Source organism: Macrobrachium nipponense, chromosome 2 (genome assembly GCF_015104395.2).
Source record: "Macrobrachium nipponense isolate FS-2020 chromosome 2, ASM1510439v2, whole genome shotgun sequence".
In the NCBI taxonomy this organism is placed as follows: Eukaryota; Metazoa; Arthropoda; class Malacostraca; order Decapoda; family Palaemonidae; genus Macrobrachium; species Macrobrachium nipponense.
This window is the reverse complement of record NC_087201.1, coordinates 168394580-168415952: the sequence shown is the minus strand read 5'-3', so window position 1 is coordinate 168415952 and position 21373 is coordinate 168394580. Positions and strand designations below refer to the sequence as shown.

General features: G+C 42.8%; 1 protein-coding gene across 7 annotated transcripts in view; it reads right to left on the bottom strand.

The window, feature by feature from the left end:
• The window catches only part of LOC135221123 (CREB-regulated transcription coactivator 1-like), an 89827-nt gene that overhangs the window by 36330 nt on the left and 32124 nt on the right, over nt 1–21373 (bottom strand). For 5 of the 7 annotated variants that reach the window (XM_064258945.1, XM_064258946.1, XM_064258950.1 and 2 more), the window contains 2 exons: nt 20700–20903; nt 17958–18011 (listed from right to left, as the gene is read on the bottom strand). In XM_064258945.1, coding sequence (XP_064115015.1) covers nt 17958–18011; nt 20700–20903 — 258 coding nt within the window. The remainder of the gene's footprint in view (nt 1–17957; nt 18012–20699; nt 20904–21373) is intronic. The other 2 variants (XM_064258949.1, XM_064258951.1) reach the window with 1 other exon arrangement.

Sequence of the window (21373 nt, the reverse complement as noted above, 5' to 3'; positions counted from 1 at the left end):
TGTGGGACGGGCCCTTAGAAGTTCCCGAAGGAGACTTCTTAGGGGGGAAGGCAGCCTTCTTCTTCTTCGGCTTATGGGCCTTAGAAGTCGAAGGGGAAGAGGCAGCAGCAGACGATGAAGACGAAGATGACAGCTTCCTCTTCTCCTCTTCCTCGTCAGCTCACGCAGGACAGTCGTCAGGTCCTCCATCCAGGCCGGAGCCGGGGCTATTGCCGAAGCAACACGGCCTGACTGCACCTGTCCGGAAGGACCTGGGACTGGGGAAGACACACCGTGGGCAGGACCAGCATGGACAGGCTCAGGAACCAGGAGCGACAGGAACAGCAACCAGCTCAGGAGCGGCAGGAACAGCGGCAGCGGGTAGACCCAAAAGAAGGACAGCCAAGCCAAACAGCGGGAATCACATCAGCGGCAGGTACGGCAGGCCCAGCGATCGCCTCGTAGAATCATCGGCAGCCAGCGGAACCTGGGTACTGGCGGCCGGTCCAGGGGCGAGCTGCTGGAACACCGGAAGTCTGGGGCAGGCAACACGAAGAAAACAGGCGGTGGCGGCAACACCCCCTCGGTACGGCGGCGGCCCTAGTAGCGGCAGACGGCGTCACCGACACAGCATGGGGAGTGTAGACCAGGAGGGAGGGGAGCAGCATAAGCGGCCGTGGTAGTAGTGGAGACCGCCCCAGACCTCGCTAGACGCTGCAGCAGCCCGTGGATGCTAGGCACGCCCTGCCGCCGCGGTGGTCCATACCTGTCCAAGGTCGTCTCCCACGGATGTAGCACCCTGCGGTAACATAGATAGATTAGTAAGAGGGGTTCCCTCACGCACGGGGGGAAGACATGCCCCACCCCGAACGCAAGGAAGACCCCAAATACAAAATACAACAAAGAAGCTGAGCGGGGGGCAGGAAGGAAGACGAAGAATCGGATACCAAGGGAGTCGCGGGAGAGCTTTCCGACGACTTCCTGGCAGACCTTCGCTTCCCCTACCCCCGCACAGCAGTGAAAAGTAATATGAAAATGAAACAGAATACTGCCCTTGCGATTCACTTCATAGAACTTAAAGGGGAAAAGATCAATTCCCGGGTAAGAACGGAAACTTGATCCAAATAATATGATGCTATCATAAAATATATATGAAAATGAAACAGAATACTGCACTTGCGATTTCACTTTCACATATAATAATCGTAAGGATCAATTCCCGGGTAAGAACGAAAATTGATCCAAATTAAATTCATGCAAATAAATAAATGAAAATGAAAAGAATATTGCAATTGCGAATCCACTTTCATTGCATTCTATTATACAAAATAAAAGGCTCGTGCCGAGCGCAATCACACTCTCGGTAACGAACGCACAGGGCAAAAATATAATGAAAAGAGTACTTACATTTTTCAATTACACACTTTCGCCCAAAATACATGACTCGGCGCGAGCGCGCCCGCCCTCGGCACCGAGACATAATTCAAGGGTTCAATTCATGAAAAGAGAGGAAATCGCCGCATCTACGGCGATAGCTCCATGTTGGTTCATAATTAAGTAATGAAAATGAAAACAGTGTACTTACAGTTTCATTTTCAAGTCAAACAAACCATTAGTAGAAAACACAATATAAACAAAGCATACGACGATGAAGCGGGCAGAGAGCGATGACGAACACATCCTTCACACCCGCGGCCGAAAGCAAAAGTGATTTGTTTACCTCCCGCGCGACTGTCGGACAAGCAGTTAACTACCGTTCTCCCCTTGTTCGAAGCTTACGACCGTTCCAGCTGCCGCTAGCTACTTCCTATTGTTAAAGGACCGATGGTTTGTATTACGTATCGGAACAAACGATGTTTTTTAATGTTCATTCTTGTAAGCCGCTGCCTGCCGCTCTTCCGAAAGAAAATATAGTTTAAACAAAGTGCAAATTTAGCGATCAATGGGTCGATTTTATAAATGTTCATGCTTGTAAGTTTAAAATGTGTATGAAAATATATGACTTATAGGGTATTTTTATTTTTGTACATAAATGTCATACAAATTAAGGCCGCTTTTGTAACTATACTCTCCATGTTGTCAGAGGATGTTTTTTCATGATCGTTCCTGTTCGCCACTGTTCCAAAAAATGCATGGTGTTATTTTATCAATTATGCATCTTTTCCATAAATCTTTTAAAAAGTTATACTACATTACTTCACTGTATTCAATACAATAATAATGTATGTACTATTCTCATATTATTGTATTATAAAATACTATGGTAAATCTAAGCCAGTATTCTGCGGAGCAGCCAATGTTTTGGTTTGAAATCAGTTGATGGTGAATACGAGTTTGTTTCACCATATTTAATGCAATTCTGAGCGAATTTTCATGCTTCTAGTTAGCATAAATGAATATCTAGATACTTGACTTATATGAGACAAGGTTTTTAGGTGGAAATATGAATTGAATATTATCTCGTTGTGAATGTGAACTATTTTTTTTTTCGTTAACAGATTACATTGGCAGCAGGTTTATTGCGTAAAAAAATTGTGATTCCGTTTGCGATTCTCCTTTATTTCATCGTAATATGAACTTTACGTTATTTATCTTATATCGGAGTGAAACCAACAGTAAAATATAACACTTTGTTGAAAATTTTATTTTTCCTACCTATACAAACCTGAGGTCCTTTAACAATAGGAAGGTACTTAGCGGCAGCTGAACCGGTCGTAAGCTTCGAACAAGGGGGACCGGTAGTTAACTACTTGTCCGGCAGTTAGCGGTAAGCTCGACTGCAAGGCGAGGAGTCACTTTGCTTTAGGCCCAGGAAACGCAGAGTGAGGGGTGGCATGAGGTGGGACTATATGTAAAGGACCTCAGGTTTGTATAGTTAGGAAAAATACAATTTTCGACAAATTGTTATTTGTTCCGATACTTAATACGGGTTGGACCAATACCTCTGACTTCATGGGCTCTTGGACGAAGGCTACGGGTGTCGTCACTGCCAGTTGTCTCGTACGCCCTCCTGATCATCTCACGCAGCCAAAAAGAAGGAGTGTTCTTGGAAACTTCTTTCTTGGTAACCCCGGTGCTAACGAAGAGGCGTTGACACTCAGGCCTGAGGTGCCGAGTTCTCTTCAGATAGCGCCGTAGCGCCCTCACAGGGCAAAGCAGCATCTCATCCGCATCATTATTGGTGAAATTCTTCAGGGAGGGGATCGTGAAGGACTCGAACTGGTCGTCAGGGACCGAAGGATTCTGAGTTTTCGCTACGAAGTTCGGGATGAAATCGAGCGTCACGGATCCCCATCCCCTGGAATGCTTGACATTGAAGGAAAGACCATGAAGTTCCCCTACTCTCTTCGCCGATGCCAGGGCCAGCAAGAAGAGGGTCTTGAGGGTCAGATCCCTGTCTGACGACTCTCGGAGTCGCTCGAAGGGTCTGCAAGTCAGACTCCTAAGGATGAGAGTAACATCCCACCCCGGGGTCCTGAGTTCCCTGGGTGGGCAAGACCTCTCAAAGCTCTTCATCAGGAGGGAGATCTCGAAAGAAGAGGAGATATCCACACCTCGCAGTTTAAGGACTAAGGCCAGGGCGGCTCAGTAGCCCTTAACTGCAGAGACGGAGAGGAGCTTCTCTCGGCGAAGGAAGACGAGGAAATCCACTACCTGCTGAAGGTAGTGGATGGACCACTTCCCCTGGTACACAGCTGCAAAGGACTGTCTGAGGTATCCGGCCATCTCTGTTGCTGCGCTGCGAGAAAAGCCTCTCGCTCGCATGAGATGGTGGATAGCAGCCAGTTTTTGTGAAGACACAGGGACCCGACGGACAGGTGGTACCGTTCTACGTGTGGCTGGCACAGGAGGTTGTGCCAGGGGGAAATTTCTCTCGGCGCTTCGGCAAGCAGAGCCAGCAGGTCTGGATACCAAACAGCCTGATGTCGTTTGGGCGCCACCAGGATCATCCGAAGGTTTGCAGTGATCAGCGCCCTGCTGATCACTTTGCGAATCAGACAGAACGGGGGAAAGGCGTAGACAAAGAGGTTGTCCCACGGATGCTGAAGAGCGTCCTCTGTGGCTGCCCATGGGTCCGGCACAATCGAGTAGAAAACCTAGAGTTTTCTGTTGTGCCGGGTGGCGAACAGATCCACGACTGAGCGCCCCCACAGGTTGAAGAGCCTTTCCGCCACGACTGGATGAAGGGACCATTCGGTTCCTATCACCTGATCCCGACGGCTGAGCTTATCGACTACCACATTCCTCTTGCCTGGAATGTAGCGGGCCGACAGCTCTACTGAGTGTGCTGCGGCCCACTCGTGCACCTGCAACGTCAACTGGTGCAGCGGGAGGGGCACTAGACCCCCTGCTTGTTGACGTACGCCACTACTGTGGTGTTGTCGCACATCAACACCACACCACTGAGTGTCCCACCAGACGGTCCCAGAACTCTTGGAGAGCGAGGAACGTTGCCTTGAGCTCCAGGACGTTGATGTGAAGGTGCTTGTCGCTATGGTCCCACACACCTGCAGTCAGTAACTCCTCCAGGTGTGCGTCCCATCCCTCGGTCGATGCGTCCGAGAAGAGGAGCATCTCCGGGGGTGGGGAGTGCAAAGAGGCACTCCTCTTACAAGGTTCCCGTCGTCCAGCCACCAGGCTAGGTCCTGCCTCACCTCCTCCGTGAGGTACACGGGGAAGAAGGGAGGGTCCCTTGTCTGTGACCAACACTCCTTTAGTCTCCACTGAAGAAACCGCAGGTGAAGACGCCAGTGAGGGACTAGCTTCTCGAGTGACGACAGGTGGCCGATCACAACTTGCCACTGCTGAGCTGGTTGCTCCTGTAGAGACAGGAACTGTCTTACTGCCTCCCTGAACCTGATGATCCGCAAATCTGCGGGGAAGACTTGCCCTGCTGCTGTGTCGATCAGCAAGCCCAGGTACTTCATCCTCTGCTTGGGTTCGAGCTCTGACTTCTCGTAATTCACTACGATTCCCAGATCGCGGCAGAATTCGAGGAGTCGATCTCTGTCCTGCAGCAACTAACCAATCGTCGAGATACCTCAAGAGACGTATCCCTACCGAGTGGGCCCAAGCCGACACCAGCGTGAACACTCGCGTGAACACCTGTGGGGCGGTTGAGAGACCAAAACAAAGTGCCCTGAATTGGTACACCGTCCCGTCGAGGATGAAGCGGAGGCACTTCCTGGAGGATTGATGGATGGATATCTGGAAATACACGTCCTTCAGATCCACAGAAAGCATGAAGTCGTCCTCCCTGATGGAATCAAGCACTGAACATGCTGTTTCCATCATGAACCGAGTCTGGTGAACGAATAGGTTCAAGGGAGAGAGATCTATCACCGGGTGCCAGCCCCTCGAGGACTTCTCCACTAGGAAGAGGCGGCTGTAGAAGCCTGGCGACTGATCCTGTACGATCTCCACAACATGTTTGCTCAGCATGGCTTCTACTTCCTGCCGAAGCATCACGTCCTTGGTTGAGCCAGGAACGTAGGTTTGCAGATGGACCGGGTTGGAGGTGAGGGGTGGCCGAGACTCGAAGGGTAGTAGATATCCCTCCCGAAGGACGTTTACTATCCAGGTCTCCGCACCGTAGCGCTGCCATGTTGCCCAATGGCTCGCCAGGCAACCCCCCACTTCCGGCAGCAGGTTAGGGGGAACGCTGTCCCTAGCGTTTCCCACCTCTCTTCAACTTCTTCCCAGCTCCCCCTCGTGAGAAGGAGGGCTGGGAGGAGGACTGGTGACGGTCGCTCCTTGAAGAAGTTGAAGGCAGTCTTTCCTCTGGGCTTCAATGATGCGATCCTCTTGGCCGCAGAGGAAGCGCTAACCAAACTCTTGGTCTTGGCCGCAGTAGCTCGAGGCTGCCCAGACGCCTTCGAGACTGCCTGGTGTACTAAATGGTCACTGTCGTCAGTGCGCCGTCTTTCCCCCCGCACCGTCCACCATCTCTCCTGGTAAGAGAGAGGAGGAACTCCGCACCAGTCCGTTGCGAAGACCCAGTAGTGGTAGTGTAATTACAGTAGTAATAACATTAAGGCTAAAATTAATTCGAACTTCATTATTATTTTGGCAGTATTCGTATATAACTTCTCTGAACAATGAAGTCATGCAAACGCTATTTGTCATAGATTATCGTAAGTATTGCTGTTTGTTATTGGCGACGAAGCGTAAACGAAATACATAAAAGCATTTTTTGTTTACCTTATATTATCGTCATATCTTCATAATAAAAAGGCTATTCGTGGAGTAATTCCATATCAGTGAAATCAATTTGATCTATGCGAGGCCAGCCAGCTGACAAAATGTACTTACGTATGTGAAAATCAAATTATGGTAGCGTTCACAGCAAGATTATCTTTCGAAATTTTTATAGTACTATTCATGCTACGTAGTAATAATGTTTGGAATATACGTAACATTAATTTTCAATACAAAATATCATCGTTATTTTGGTAGTGAATAATCGTTTAGAATTATCATACATACACTGCATTGTTATGGGTTTGTGGGAGTGATAAAACAACCAAAATAACGTTCTCCTTTAAGTCGTCATATCTTCATAATAAAAAGGCTATTCGTGGAGTAATTCCATATCAGTGAAATCAATTTTATCTATGCGAGGCCAGCCAGCTGACAAAATGTAAGTACGTATATGAAAATCAAATTATGGTAGCGTTCACAGCAAGATTATCTTTCGAAATATTTATAGTACTATTCATGCTACGTAGTAATAATGTTTGGAATATATGTAACATTAATTTTCAATACAAAATATCGTTATTTTGGTAGTGAATAGTTTAGAATTATCATACATACACTGCATTGTTATGGGTTTGTGGCAGTGATAAAACAACCAAAATAACGTTCTCCTTTAAGTCAACGCGTTTAGGAAAAACATGACATAGAATCGACTTTGCGACTTCGTTCACTTTGATATTTTTAACGATACAATAACTATCATTTGTACTACTAAAACCATCTTCACATAAGTAATTTTTCGTAAGATATGTGTTGTTGCAAAAGCTAGCTTATACATAAAAGGCTTTTATAATTAAGTCATCTTAGATATACATATGTACCCAAACTCATTGTGGGGAAATTTACTACTGTTTCCTCGGATATTGAAATACTTTAGCATCATTCAAACACTTTAATAATATAATGCATAAATACTAGGCTATACATATTTACATCATATACAAATACTACATACAGTTATATACACATACTTTTATATACAAAGTTAACAGTTATATACACATACTTTTATATACAAAGTTAATCATATGAGTAGTGATCAGACGACAGCTGTGCACTGGACTACGTACGTACTACTTGGAAGATAAAACAAACAAAAATTTTGTTGTTGTTAGTCGCCGGGATAGATTAACATTTTTCCAGAGATTAAAGAGCTGAATTTTGTTTTGAAGGTATGTCAACCGCGTTAGTAAATAGGTATCATCTTCTAAGGAAATTTTTTTTTTCTCTTCTTTTTGCGGAAGAATCTTCAAGCCATTTTGCATTCAAAGTAATGAGAAGGAATCATTCTATTCTTCATGAAATCAGTAAAATACTTACACTAATAATAAAAACTAAAACTACGTACTGTATGCAAAACACATACATCATCGTTAGCTTCGTGTGTGTAAACGTTCATTCTAAAAAATTACAGAGTAGTATAACTAACACCTGATTGGTTGGTTGGTAGCCATGGAGATCTGTTATCCAATGACTGCCCTCTGCTTCTGTTCTATTTATAGACATATGGCATGGATGGCACTAGGTTTGAACGTTACCATGTTCGTGATTTTCTGACTGCTGACGGCAAAAATTACTCAATAATTTTCTTTATATAATTATTCCTTCGTGAAAACAATAATATAATAACGCGGTTGACATACCTTCAAAACAAAATTCAGCTCTTTAATCTCTGGAAAAATGTTAATCTATCCCGGCGACTAACAACAACAAAATTTTTGTTTGTTTTATCTTCCAAGTAGTACGTACGTAGTCCAGTGCACAGCTGTCATCTGATCACTACTCATATGATTAACTTTGTATATAAAAGTATGTTTATATAACTGTTAACTTTGTATATAAAAGTATGTGTAGATAACTGTATGTAGTATTTGTATACGATGTAAATATGTATAGCCTAGTATTTATGCATTATATTATTAAAGTGTTTGAATGATGCTAAAGTATTTCAATATCCGAGGAAACAGTAGTAAATTTCCCCACAATGAGTTTGGGTGCATATGTATATCTAAGATGACTTAAATTATAAAAGCCTTTTATGTATAAGCTAGCTTTTGCAACAACACATATCTTGCGAAAAATTACTTATGTGAAGATGGTTTTAGTAGTACAAATGATAGTTATTGTATCGTTAAAAATATCAAAGTGAACGAAGTCGCAAAGTCGATTCTATGTCATGTTTTTAACTTTAACGTATAGTGGTATGAAAAACACCAGTGTGTCGTAGCGATGCGTCATCAATATAGTGGTATGAAAATACCACATGGTGTTGTAGCGATACGTAATCACAAAGTACAAATCCTTTTTCCGGACCATCCTCAGAATTTTACGACTCTTCAACTTCAAGATCGATATGGTGACATATATTATATAGTCATACTTATTGTTAAAATTCACAAGTTGAACTGCAAAACATTATTATATTTTGATTGTTATGTACATATATTTTTTGTGTTTTACGGAATGTTTGTTTTGAAAATAATACCTATTAGTGAACATATGGTATTAATTGTCCCACTATTTTATTATAGGTGATCTTAATTATCTCACATTCATTTAACAGTATTATATTAATATTTATTTAAATAAACTGTAATTAATAAATAACAATAATGAAAAACATAAAGGGAAAAAATGTTTTTGCTGCAGTAGTGGTGTTTGTTTGATTATGCATCTGACCTCACATTTCCGAAATCTGAAAAATTCCTAAAACCGAAACATCGGAATGTGTGTGTACTGCACATTTTTTTAAACACGCACACAATGTCTACACATTTACTGATACCCGTTGGTGAAAGACTCAAATTACAGTAAGTACGTATTTATTCCTGATGAGAGAGAGAGGAGAGAGAGAGAGAGAGAGAGAGAGAGAGAGAGATGGGAGGGAGAGAGAGAGCGAGAGAGAGAGATAGAGACGAGAGAGAGAGAGAGAGAGAGTGAGAGAATGTTAAGGACTCCAAGGCATGTTATTTTTACAATTATTTTATTATCTTGGGATTTTTTTTTAATCTTGAGATTTTCTATTAAATTCTCGAGATTAATAAGAAAATTAATGTAACTTGACTAGCATCAGCACACATCTGAATGACTCGGCCATTAGCAGGCTAAAGCACCAACCTTATGAACTTGCATGATACATGAGATACATGACAAAACACAAAACCACTGTTTATTGGTGAAAATTTGGGGGTCGCACGATATGGGAGATTGCACGTTATTCGAGTATATACGGTATGTGATTTTTTTTAGCCTTTTATGGAACAAAATCTAGCAAGAAATTGCCATTCCCAGTTGGCAACACTGGCCTACTCACGTTTGTCCAACTTTTGTCCAAGGTTGGTTTGTTGTTGTCATGAAATGTGGTGTGCGGCGCGTCCTTTAAATTGTACCCATATAAACAAGTTAATTATGTGGCATCCAAAAGCCCTGATTCTTTTACTCTTATGGGAAAAACGCCTAAAGGTCAGATGAAGGTTTTTACGTGTAATATACTATCAACGTGTTGTGACGAAGGGAAGAGATGTTTCGCTGCATACTGTTGGTAACATTATCGTTATTATATTACTGGATTGCACTGCAAAATCGTCGCCATCTTTTATCAACATAGATTGTTGGTGAGTACCCATATGATTTACATAATTTTGATAGTTCTCTTACCACTCATCCTCTCTTTCCTTGTGAAAAAAAAGAGGCCCACCATGCGTATGTAGGCTTCTAGCTGTAATCCCTAGGCTAGTAGGCTACATATGTACAGTAGTACATATACTACATTTTTTAAGGTGCTAAAAATTTAGTACAATAACTTTAAAACTGTCTTGAATTTAGTTTTAGGTGATAGTTGAAAACATATTTGGTGTTTGAACTAAAGTAGGCAGTTATAAACATTGGAATAGTGGTCTTGGGTGGGTTAACTATTTAAGTAGGCAGTTTTAAGCAATTTTTGAGGGGGGTATCAGGATAACACGGGTATTTACTTATCACGGGGGGTTCTGGGCCCTATCCCCCGTGGATAACGAGGCCCCACTGTACGCCGGAGAACCAGGTTGGGCCACAGGTTAGCCATCTGGTGGGCCAGGTAGGCGATGGCCCTACCCCCAGACTGGCATAGTCTCACGAAAGCCGGGTCCCCTTCAGGAGTGATGTTCCCTAAGGAGGCCACGGTTTTCGACACTGCGAGGGACCACAGGTCAAGCCGAGGGACCAAGGTCAAGCCAAGAGACTGCTTGGAATGCTGCCATTACGGTAGATTCCAAGGCAAGTGCCTCCTGCTGCGAGAACCAAAGGTTCTCCGACAGGAGCTGCGGCAGACACACCCCCGGAGTTAGCCTAGCTAGCTCCGGGTTAACCTGTTTGGGCAGCAGAAGGTCCTCTGAAGGCACGTAGAAGCGCCTCTGTCGCGGTAGAGGTGGAGGAAGGAGCTTAGCAGACCTAACGGAACGAAGCAAACCTTCCTGTCCAGAGACGAGAGCGTCCACTTGGCCTAGTATGCTGTCAGCCAAGGCTGATCGCGGCAGACCCACCGCTGTCCTGGGTTCCTTCTTAGGTCCCCAGAACACCTCCATGCCCAATGTGGGTTCGGTAGGTGGGAGCGGCGATCCTTCTCCGAGGTCATTGTGCTGACGAATCAGCATAATTACCTTCACGAACGACCTCTGGATCTCGAGAGTGACTGCATCCTGTGGAGAAGGACCGTCAAGCCCTTCCAACGAGAATGCCTCCCGAGACCCTCCTCCTTCCACAGGAAGAACCATGACAGACCTCTCCTGGTCTCCTCCTACCACTTGCGCATACAATCTGGTTGGTCCGAGGACCGTGCCAGGTTTGTAGGGGCGTGCCCCTCGTGATCGCTCCTGATCGCCTCGCTCTTACCGGTAAAGCCCGAGGAAGTTGAAGGGATCGGAGAGGCAGACCTGACGCTCTCCCCCCTGCCCACCGGCTGAGGGGGCTGCAGGCCTGGTCGAGCGGCTCTCCTGAGGAGAGCAGCTAGACCAAGAACAGCGGCGACGGTCCCGAGCGTCAGAAGAGCTGCTGCTGGTCCCCCTCTCCGCCCGGTCCCGGTAGGAGCGGCGGTCAGGGGACCTGCAGAGTCCGCTGTCGCGGTGGGAGCAAGGCCTGTCTTCACAGCGCGTCACGCCGCTTGGACCAGCCGAGGCTGGTTCAGGCGACCGAGGGAACCGCTTCCTTGCCTCAGCCCGCGAGCGGTCTGGGACCGTCACGTCAACCCCGCGTACCAGCGCGTCGCCGCGAGAGCGATCGCTGGTCTGGCGAGGGTCGCCCGAGCGACCCCCGCCAGTCATCCGCCCCATGCCTGGATCCTGGCGCCGAGAGGACCCAGATGCCTGGGTCTTGGCTGTCCGGTCACCTGCAGGTGACCATACACTTGGTGACTCTCGTGAACGAGAGGCTGAGATGGTACCTGGCGTCGAGGCAGAACCTCTGGCGCCAGGTGAGGAGGTGCCGGTGTTAGCCGACACTCCTCCGGTCCCCGTCTTCTTCCTTGGGGAAGGATTGACGGGCCCCGTTCCCGAAGGAACAGGAGGACCGGCGGAAGTCCCAACCGTCCCACCAGAGTGGGACGGACCCTTAGAAGTCTCGGCACGAGCCTTCTTAGGGGGGGAGGAGGCAACCTTCTTCTTTGGCTGTGGGGCCTTAGAAGTTGAAGGGGAATCGGCGGCAGGCGACAACGACAAAGACGACGACGAAGACGACACCTTCCTCCTCTTCCTCTTCGTAAGCTTCCTCAGTACCAACATCAGGTCTTCCATCCAGGACGGAGCCGGGACAGTTGCCGAAGCAACAGGGCCCGACTGCACCTGTCCGGAAGGACCTGGGGTGGGAGTAGCAACACCACGGGTAGGAACGACGGCGGCAGGAACTGGTACCGGAACTGGTTCCAGAACTGGAGCGGCAGCATACTCAGGAACAGGAGTCGGGGCAGGAACCGGCAGCATCCTCTGCACAGGAGGCAGGTCTAGAGGAGAGCTCTTGGGACACCGGAAGTCCGAGGCTGTAGCAGGAGCGGCAAACCCAAGTGGCGGCGTAGCAGTGGGCATCAAAACCTCCGGCAGCGGTGCCTGCACAGCGGTTGTAGGGGTCACCGTGGCTATGTGCTGAGTGTATACCAGGTGTGGCGGAGCAGCGCAGCCCAGAGTGGACACCGTCGTGGTAGTCGGCCTGTGCGTTAATGGCATGGCCCCTCTCGCCAGGTGACTCAGCAGCCCCTGGACCGTCGGTGTCCCTTGCAGCCCCAAAGAGTACCAGGCCCTTCCGAGATCGTCCCCCGTGGTCAGCAAGTCTTAGGAAAGAAAAGTCTGGTGGGGGGGGGGGGGGGTAGAGTTTCCCCTCGCCCGGGGGGGGGGGGGGGGGGGGGGTGGGGGGGGGGGGGGGGGGGGGGGGGGGGGGGGGGGGGGGGGGGGGGGGGTTTTAGACAGTTCCCAGCCCGAGCGAATGGAGGACCCCGAGCACAACTGGATGTCAGGGTATCTTGCCCCCTCCTTCACGCTCGACTGATCGAGAGAAGAGGGGGAGCGGAGCGAGAAACCTCCCCCGAAGGGGAAGGAGCCATATGAGGGAGCTGAGATGGAGGGAGAAAAGAGGAAGACATGTCCGTAATCAAGGGCGTAGCCGGAGAATCCTCCGACAACTCCTTGGCCAGCTTTCGCGGCTTCTTCCTCCCCCCATAACACTCCCACTGCTCCTTCGACCAAAATATACAAGTATCACGTCTCGGTGCGAGAGCATTCTCGCCCTCTACACTGAGTACAAAAATCATGAGGATCAACCTCTACAGAAGAGCGGAAGGCCCCACACTTACAGCCCCCAACACCGGGGCACAATCTGCGGTTGATAGGGGGGCGAGGGGGTTTCTCCGGCTTTTGTTGTTCCATTTCCATAACAAAATGAAAACAAAAGAAGATACGTACTTATTTTATACTTGCAGCAAATACACACAAGTAAAAGAAAAAGCAAAAAAAGTCTTCACGCAGTGAAGAAAACCAAGCATACGACAGAAGTGGGCAGAGAGACAAAGAGCAGCACGTCCATCCACCAACGCGGCCGAAAGCGAAGTGGCTCCTCGCCTCGCAGTCGAGCTTACCGCTAACTGCCGGACAAATAGTTAACTACCGAACCCCCTTGTTCGAAGCTTACGACCGGTTCAGCTGCTGCTAAGTACCTTCCTATTGTTAAAGGACTAAGGGTTTGTATTACATATTGGAACAAGTGTTCTTTCAAGCACAGTAGTTTTGATTAAAATTTTATCTCAATTTTATGTACGGTTGTGTTTAATGGCATACGTTTACTGGAGTTTTATCCTTGTTGCTGATGCACGATAATAGTCATTAGAAGCTTGGACAGTTTTCTCAGCTTCAGTTATAACTAGGTTTAAATTTAACAGTATATTTCCCGACTGATCTTTGATCTATATTGATCTTTGATCTATAGCAAATAAAGTTATTACATTAAGATATCTCAGTTCTATTCTACATAACGTCATTTATAACAACAACGGTAATAGTGTACTATAGTACGATGATTGAAAAAGAAGCCAAACGGATGTTATCCAATTCGGTTGTACTTGGGGGGGGGGGGTGGGGGGGGGGGGGGAGGTGGGAGAGAGTGTTTCTTGTTCGGTTGTTCATGGCTGTACATATTTATGCAACGAGTATAACGTTAAAACCATACTTTCATCATTCTCTTTTGCTGTTTTTGAACTTATGTAACTAGAAGATGGGATAAAGTTCGGCTATTGTATAATTAGGTTTCTCATAAAATCAGATTATCGTAACTTGAACACTACAGCTACCTGTACACAGTGTAAAACCTTATTATATCTTTACATACTCTAGACACCTAAAGGATTAAAGCTAGGTTGTTTTCACTTTACAGTATTTCTAATACTATAATGTACTGTACAGTGCTACTGTACAGTAAATTCTATAGTACTATACTGCATAAATATAATTTTACTTATTGCGCCATTGCAGGATTACGGCGCCGTTTAGTTGACTGATCTAGGGCGCTGTTAACTGGTCTAGCATTCCGAAAGAAGGTGGTGTGTGGCAGACGTAGACTTTAAAATCGCTTAGCGTCGAAAATCGCTTAGCGTCGGTGGCCAGGAACAGAACCCCTGCCGCTAACCAAGGACCACCTGTATTTGCAGTATTTTTCTATTAGAAATATCTACAAATTACTGTATTTTCATATCAATTTCATGATTAAATGCACTCTTAGTGATCGAATTATTAAAAAAAAACAAGAAGTAAAGCATTTTTAGTGGGTTTTTCTTGAGTTTGAACTAACTAAATACGCAGTTCTGCACATTTTTATAGGTATTCTAGGTACTCGTAGATTCTAGCTATTCATGGGGTTCTAGAACGCATCCCCAGCGAATAAGGGGGTTTACTGTACAAGCAGTCCCCGGGTTACGACGTGTTCGGCTTACGACGTTCCGAGGTTAAGGCGCTTTTCAATTATATTCATCAGAAATTATTTCCAAGGTTACGACGCCTATAACACTGATTTAGCACATGAAATATGACACCAAAGATGCAAAATAATCAATATTTGAAGGTTTTTGGATGAAAAATGCAATAAGAATGCAGTTTACATAGTTTTGAACGCACCCAAAGCATTAACAGTACGGTTTTCTTAGGATTTTTTATGATCTTCCGACGTACGATGATTTTCAGGTTACAACACGTCTCAAGAACGGTACCCTCGTCGTAACCCAGGGACTGCCTGTATTCCTAATTGACTTTTTGTAGATTATCTTTTGCTTGACATTTTATTTTATGTAAAATAAAATAAAAAGTAATGTCACAATACAGTGAACCCACCAGGGGGTGAGTACCAGACCCCCGATGAATAGCTAAAATCCATGAGTACTCAGAACCCCTCTAAAAATGCTTGTAACTGCCTACTTTTATAGTTCAAACACAAGATAAATAATAGTTTTATCAGAAAAAGTCACAAAAATGATATGAAAATGCAGTCATTTGTGAACACTTCTCAATGAAAAATACCACATATAGGCAAATTTCCCACGAATAATGGGTAGATATGGTCTAAAGAGAAATTCATGAATAGGCGAGTCCGTGAATGATGGGGGCGGGGGACTGTAAGGGCTCTATGCAGACTGATACAGAGAAATGCAGTGATTAGAGTCCAATCAAGGGACTACTATCTCCTTCCTCCCTTAACCCCTAAATGGGCAGATACCCTCACATGAGTAGCCAGTTTTGAATGGTGGAAAAATTACCTGCTGGTGAGCATCAATTTTACATGCCATCGATTTGATGAAATCAGGCGGGAAGGAGGTTCCATTACTTCAACAGCCCATAAATTTACTAATGGCAACTTTTAGACTGGCTCAGCTCGCCAATTCTAGGGAGCTCATGATTAAGTTGTGTACTTAACTTCAAGGGGGGCATGTACTGCCTCTCTCTCTCTCTCTCTCTCTCTCTCTCTCTCTCTCTCTCTCTCTCTCTCTCTCTCTCTCTCTCTCTCTCATGATATCTTTTTATATGTTTGCTCATAAATATACCCAGGGATTGCTGTTGGTTTTAGTTCGTATCTTTTATGATAGTTTGCAGTTATAATTGTAATTTTGCAAAGAAATATTATAAAAAAAGCAAATTTACTGATTTTACTTCTGATCTGTTATGGTATAGAGTGAGCTGTAATTACAATTTTACAAAATAAAATAAATTATTAGAAAAAAACATGTATAAATTAATAAAATCTATGATTATCTTCTAAAAGAGGCCCCACAAAGTTTGCCCAGTCTGGGGTGCTGGATAAATATCTTTTTTTAGCCTGGCTCTTAACGGTTAAGCCAAAGTGTGAACGACTGGATCAGTAATTGTTTTATTCCCACTTATTATATGTTGGAATAAACTAATTTTGATTCTCATTGCACTTCTTACTCTCAAAGAAGGCTTATTTCTTTAAAGGACCCCAGTATATAAAAGCATTTCCATACTCATGCTATAGGTTCAATTGTTTTGTAACTGGTCCCAAGCCCCTATAGACAAGGAGGACTGGAGTTAGGAGGACACCCACTAGCAAAACATCTGCCAAAACCAACCATGAGTGAGCTGTTCAAGAAACAAACAGCTGGAGGAGGATCACTCAAAACAGCAACCCCAACTATGGATTAAGCAGGGAATAACCTTAAATAGTTGACCATCTTCCTGTGTGAGCTCTGAATTTTCATATTTTTGTATAAGCTGTGCTTTTACAAAAATAAAACACAATTTCTATACAAAAACAATCATGAAAAGTCTTATTCTGCACCAAATCCTAAAAGACAAAGACACCATTGCAGGGTACCTGATTTTGCTCTGCCTTCTCACTAGAAGTCAGTTGTCTCTGCCAAACAAAACCACCAAGTGTAGGGAAAGGAGATATATATATTTGGGTATGATTAATGGGTTTGCAGACAATTTTCATTATTCATTATGAACCAATTAATTATAAATAACCTTAATTACAATCTACACTTCAGCAAGGGGATACGAGTCATGAGGGCCGAGAATAGGCTGTAGGAACAAAGGTCATTTTTCTCTCTGAGCACTGACAAGGAAAATGAAGTTTAAAACAAGGCATGGCCACAGAAGGTTAAGATTCCTGGTCAGAGTAAAGTGAAGCTAGAAAGAAAACCAAGATAATTAAGACCTGCATTAAGAATGGATGAGGAACAGTTCATCAATAAAAGGAGTTGGTATGAAAGTAGTAGTAGAGGAGGGGGAATGGATGAGGACCTAGACCTGATGAGCATTTTTAAAAGTGAAAATCCAATCTAAAAAAGTTTTATGATGATGATTCTTATCTGTTGGGTTAGTTAACCATTTATATTTTTAAGCTGTTAAAACTGCTACTGTGAGCTGTCATAATCCATAAAGTGATGTAGCATTTAAATAAATCACAAAATACAAAAATTATCCATGAGCAGCTACCCCTTTTTTGGTCCCAACTATTTCTCTATGTTTTGTCATAAGCCCCTAGATAATATGTCATCCAGACTTTTTTGGTCAATATTTTATGGAAATTTATATCATAAAGAACTCTCAAAAACCACTAATAAATATAGTTCTTTGTCATAGAAGAGTTCTTTTCCTGATTGCAATTTTCAAAGCTAGTTCTAATAACCCGAAAAATAATATTGTTTCTGCAAGGCCCCAAAATACCCATGAATTCTCTGCATCTTTCTTCTACACTTAAATACTTGTACCAACACCAGCTCAAAAAACACAGAAAGTAAAAACATGATTGTCAATCAAACTAAAATCTATAATCAAATAGCACTTCACCTAAAATTGTACCTCAAGACAAAAGTGTGTCTATGCATTTTGCATAAGAGCCAAGAAGCAAGCATTAAAGCAGCTGCAAAAGACAAGGAATAATAATAATAATAATAATAATAATAATAATAATAATAATAATAATAATAATAATAATAATAATAATAATATAATAATAATAATTGTAAATTTTTTTCCTCATTTGTTTTAAAATGGAACAACCTTTTTTAGACAACCTACAACCCAATGAATTACAAACATGCTTTATAAAAAAAATGTAACTAAAAAAAGTTTGCCGTTTCTGCCAAGTCTAAAGTAAAAAAAAAAAAAAAATAAATCACATTGGAACTAAAAATCAACCAGAAATGGATCTATATCAAGATCAAAATAAAACTAAAACGACATTACAGTACTAACCTTACATTTATGGAGGTAGCGTGCATTAATTACAGTAGGGACAGACAAATGATTCTGAAACAAAACACAGGCCAAAGAAAAAAAACAAACAAATCACACAAGAAATAAAAAAAATACATACACAACACATGCAATATAAAAAAAAAAAAAAGGAAAGATGTGATTGTGACGTTAACCATGCACAAAGTACAAATCTGTGACTAAACTCATATACTATCTAGCATTACATTTCTTTGTTGTCAAATTGTTAAAATGTAAGGGAAGGACATTTGTACCATTCTGCCCAGCTACAATTCCATTGCTTCTGATTTGACAAATCTGATAGTGATCAAGGGTTTTTAAGTCTTTACTCAAAATAGTACAAGTGATTTATGATAATGAACAAGTACAAATAAACAAAAGGAAAAGCAACTGGTTTGACAGTAAAGTTAAACCTTAATATAAAAGGATGCAGACAAAATATGTACAGCAAATATACTAATAAAGCATCTTTGTAATCAACTAAAAATAAATCATGCCCACAAGTATATCTCCACTTGCCAATATATATGCCCACAAGTATATCTCCATTTGCCATCATAAATTTTCAAAAACCTAATGTCCATATGAACTTTCATTCTTTGCTACACAGAACCATCAAAATACAACTATAGGATCACACAGTTTGCACAATCAACATCATAAAATCTGCAAAATGCTTCAACTTTCACCTTATTCTTTGTTCCACACTGTCAATAACCTAGTGACAATTACATTTACACATTACCTATCACCAACTCTAGCTAAGGACATAAAGACACAACTGTAAAACACTCAGGAGGGCAAAGTTTGAGAAGTCGATACAAGGGCATTAAAATTTGAGTGTTTTCACAACTACTAAGAATATGAAGACTGGCATACCACATTTAGATATAGCGAAATCATCAATTGAAGTACTAGGGACGAGAACATAAAAGCTAATAAATATTTCTAACAATCATTATTGTATATATAAAAAAAAAAAACTGTTTCATAAGTACAAACACTGAAGACTTTCATGAAAATCTAAACTGCTGGTAGACAGAACAGACAAACAGGAAAAATGTAAGTTGAAAAAATGAAGCAAAAGCTGGATAATTGAGACATCCCCAGTTAGATAGATCCCTGTGAAGTTTACTTTGTTTTCAGAAAATAACGTTATTGGAAAGAAACATTTTTTTTTAACTTTTACACACAGTCATCATTGGAAAGCTAAACTTCCCATGTTACATAGATAAGATGGCACTCCTTGAAAAATACCCATATATATTTGATTTTACAGAAATTTGGGTATCTGGTTAAATGCATTTCTTTTCATAATCCATATCACTGAAATAAAAAACTCATAAACAAAAATGTTCTTTTGGCTCATCTCAAAAACTTACTTTTGTTTTCAAAACATTCTCGTGCCTTTTCATAATCCATATCACTGAAATAAAAACTCAAACAAAATTTTCTTTTGGCTTGTCTCAAAAACTTACTTTGTTTACAAAATATTATCGTGCCTTTGTATGATAAGAATTACATGCAACTTTAAAGGAAATACTACTTCCCACAACTGGTAAATAACTTCATTACAGAAAACTCTGAACACCCCAAAATTGTGAAATTCTGAAAATTTGCAAAAAATTCAAGTCAAAACCAATTATTTTGGAATAATTGGTGACTGATATCTGGAACTTTTCTAATACAAAATTTCCATTGAATTCATTTTTTGCTGCACATTTACCTGCAATTCCTCCAACTTCCTTACAAACCTGGCCCCCTTGGACCCTCAAGCGGACTAAATCAAACTCCTCCAATGACATTTTGCTAGTGGAATGCTCAGATGAAAAATCTTTGAGGGATTTGTACACTCCATGAAAAGAAATTCTAGCAGTTATGGTTCATGAATGCCAAACTGGTATGCCAGTTATCTTTATCCACTGCAGATAGTCTACCTTCCTTTACAAGGGAAAGTGGGCATGGTCCTGGCCTTGTGTAACGTAAGGGAAACTGAACTCCTACACTTGAAACCTCAGTTCCAATTTAGCAGATTTCCTCCACCACCAATTTCATTCAAGCTGCATCATTTCTCTGCCAGTGACTGAATAATTGGTTGTTGTCATACATAAATTTTTTTCTCTCATACATACGCTATGCTTTTCATGTAGTTTCATTATAATGAATATGAGAGAGAGAGAGAGAGAGAGAGAGAGATGAGAGAGAGTGAGAGAGAGAGAGAGAGAGAGAGAGAGAGCGAGAGCAGAGAGAGAGAGAGAGAGAGAGAGAGAGAGAGAGAGAGAGAGAGAGAGAGAGAGAGAGAGAGAGAGAGTTTGCTTTGCCTGTTGGGGGATGTCTCATTATTCAGCGAACAAATACTAATAAAAAAAAAGGTGGTAGTTAGCAATCAATCTAACTCGGGAAAATGAAAGACTACCATAAAGCATTAGCTGGTAGTTTGTATAAACACAGAAACCATTCCTCTCACTGAATACCCAATTGGTTCATGAAAAACACAACACATTAACATCAGAACTAAAATCCAATACAATGACATGAATCTTGAAAAAAATGTGAAATGTTTTCATAAGGAGACTTGATCTTGAACGAAATTTTGTCAATTGCAGCTAAAAATGCTGAGGTCAGGGCAATCCACAAAATGGCAAGCTAGTGCCTGCAATGGAGTAAGCAGTACAGAGCTAATGTAGCAGTGAGGCAATTTAAATATCCATAACGACTTACTTTACTTGGAGTGTGATGTGAACCACGATTGGGGTATATTGTTTGGTATGGTTTTTGTTTCTGCTTTCTGTTGAGTGACGGCGATGGACCCGGTGAGGTGCCCCTTGGTGAAGCTTGTCCGCTACTATTGTAATGGTCTTTCAGGCTCCCTGCTGTAAAGCCTGAGCCTAAACGAGGTGACCCTGCTGTTAGATTCGCTAAGTTCTGTTGAGAGAATATTTATTTTTAAAAACAAGAGAAACCAATACAAAGTTAAAATACTTCTTTTTACATAAACATCAAGTGTCAAATTAAGGTTATGGAAAAATCTAAAACAATTCCCTCATACCATGGTGACTGACAACAGTAGAATTGAAGGTAAACAGCAACAAAAGTGTTAGAAAACTGGAATGACCTCGATATGCTTTTCAAAATACCGAGAAACATGCACAAAAATATTTTAGTAATCACTAGCTCTACAGTCAAAAAGGGACGGGGCTTTTAATGCAGAGACTGGGAAAACCTCTTTCACTGACAATGAATTTCTCCACTTTCATATAGTAAGTACACTATTATCAAGAGGTTTAGTTCCTCATCCAATCCGTTTTTGATTTGGCTGACTTCTCTATTCACAAAACAGATATGTACAAGACTGTCCCTGACCTACAATCCAATTCCAACGGCAATGAGTTCTA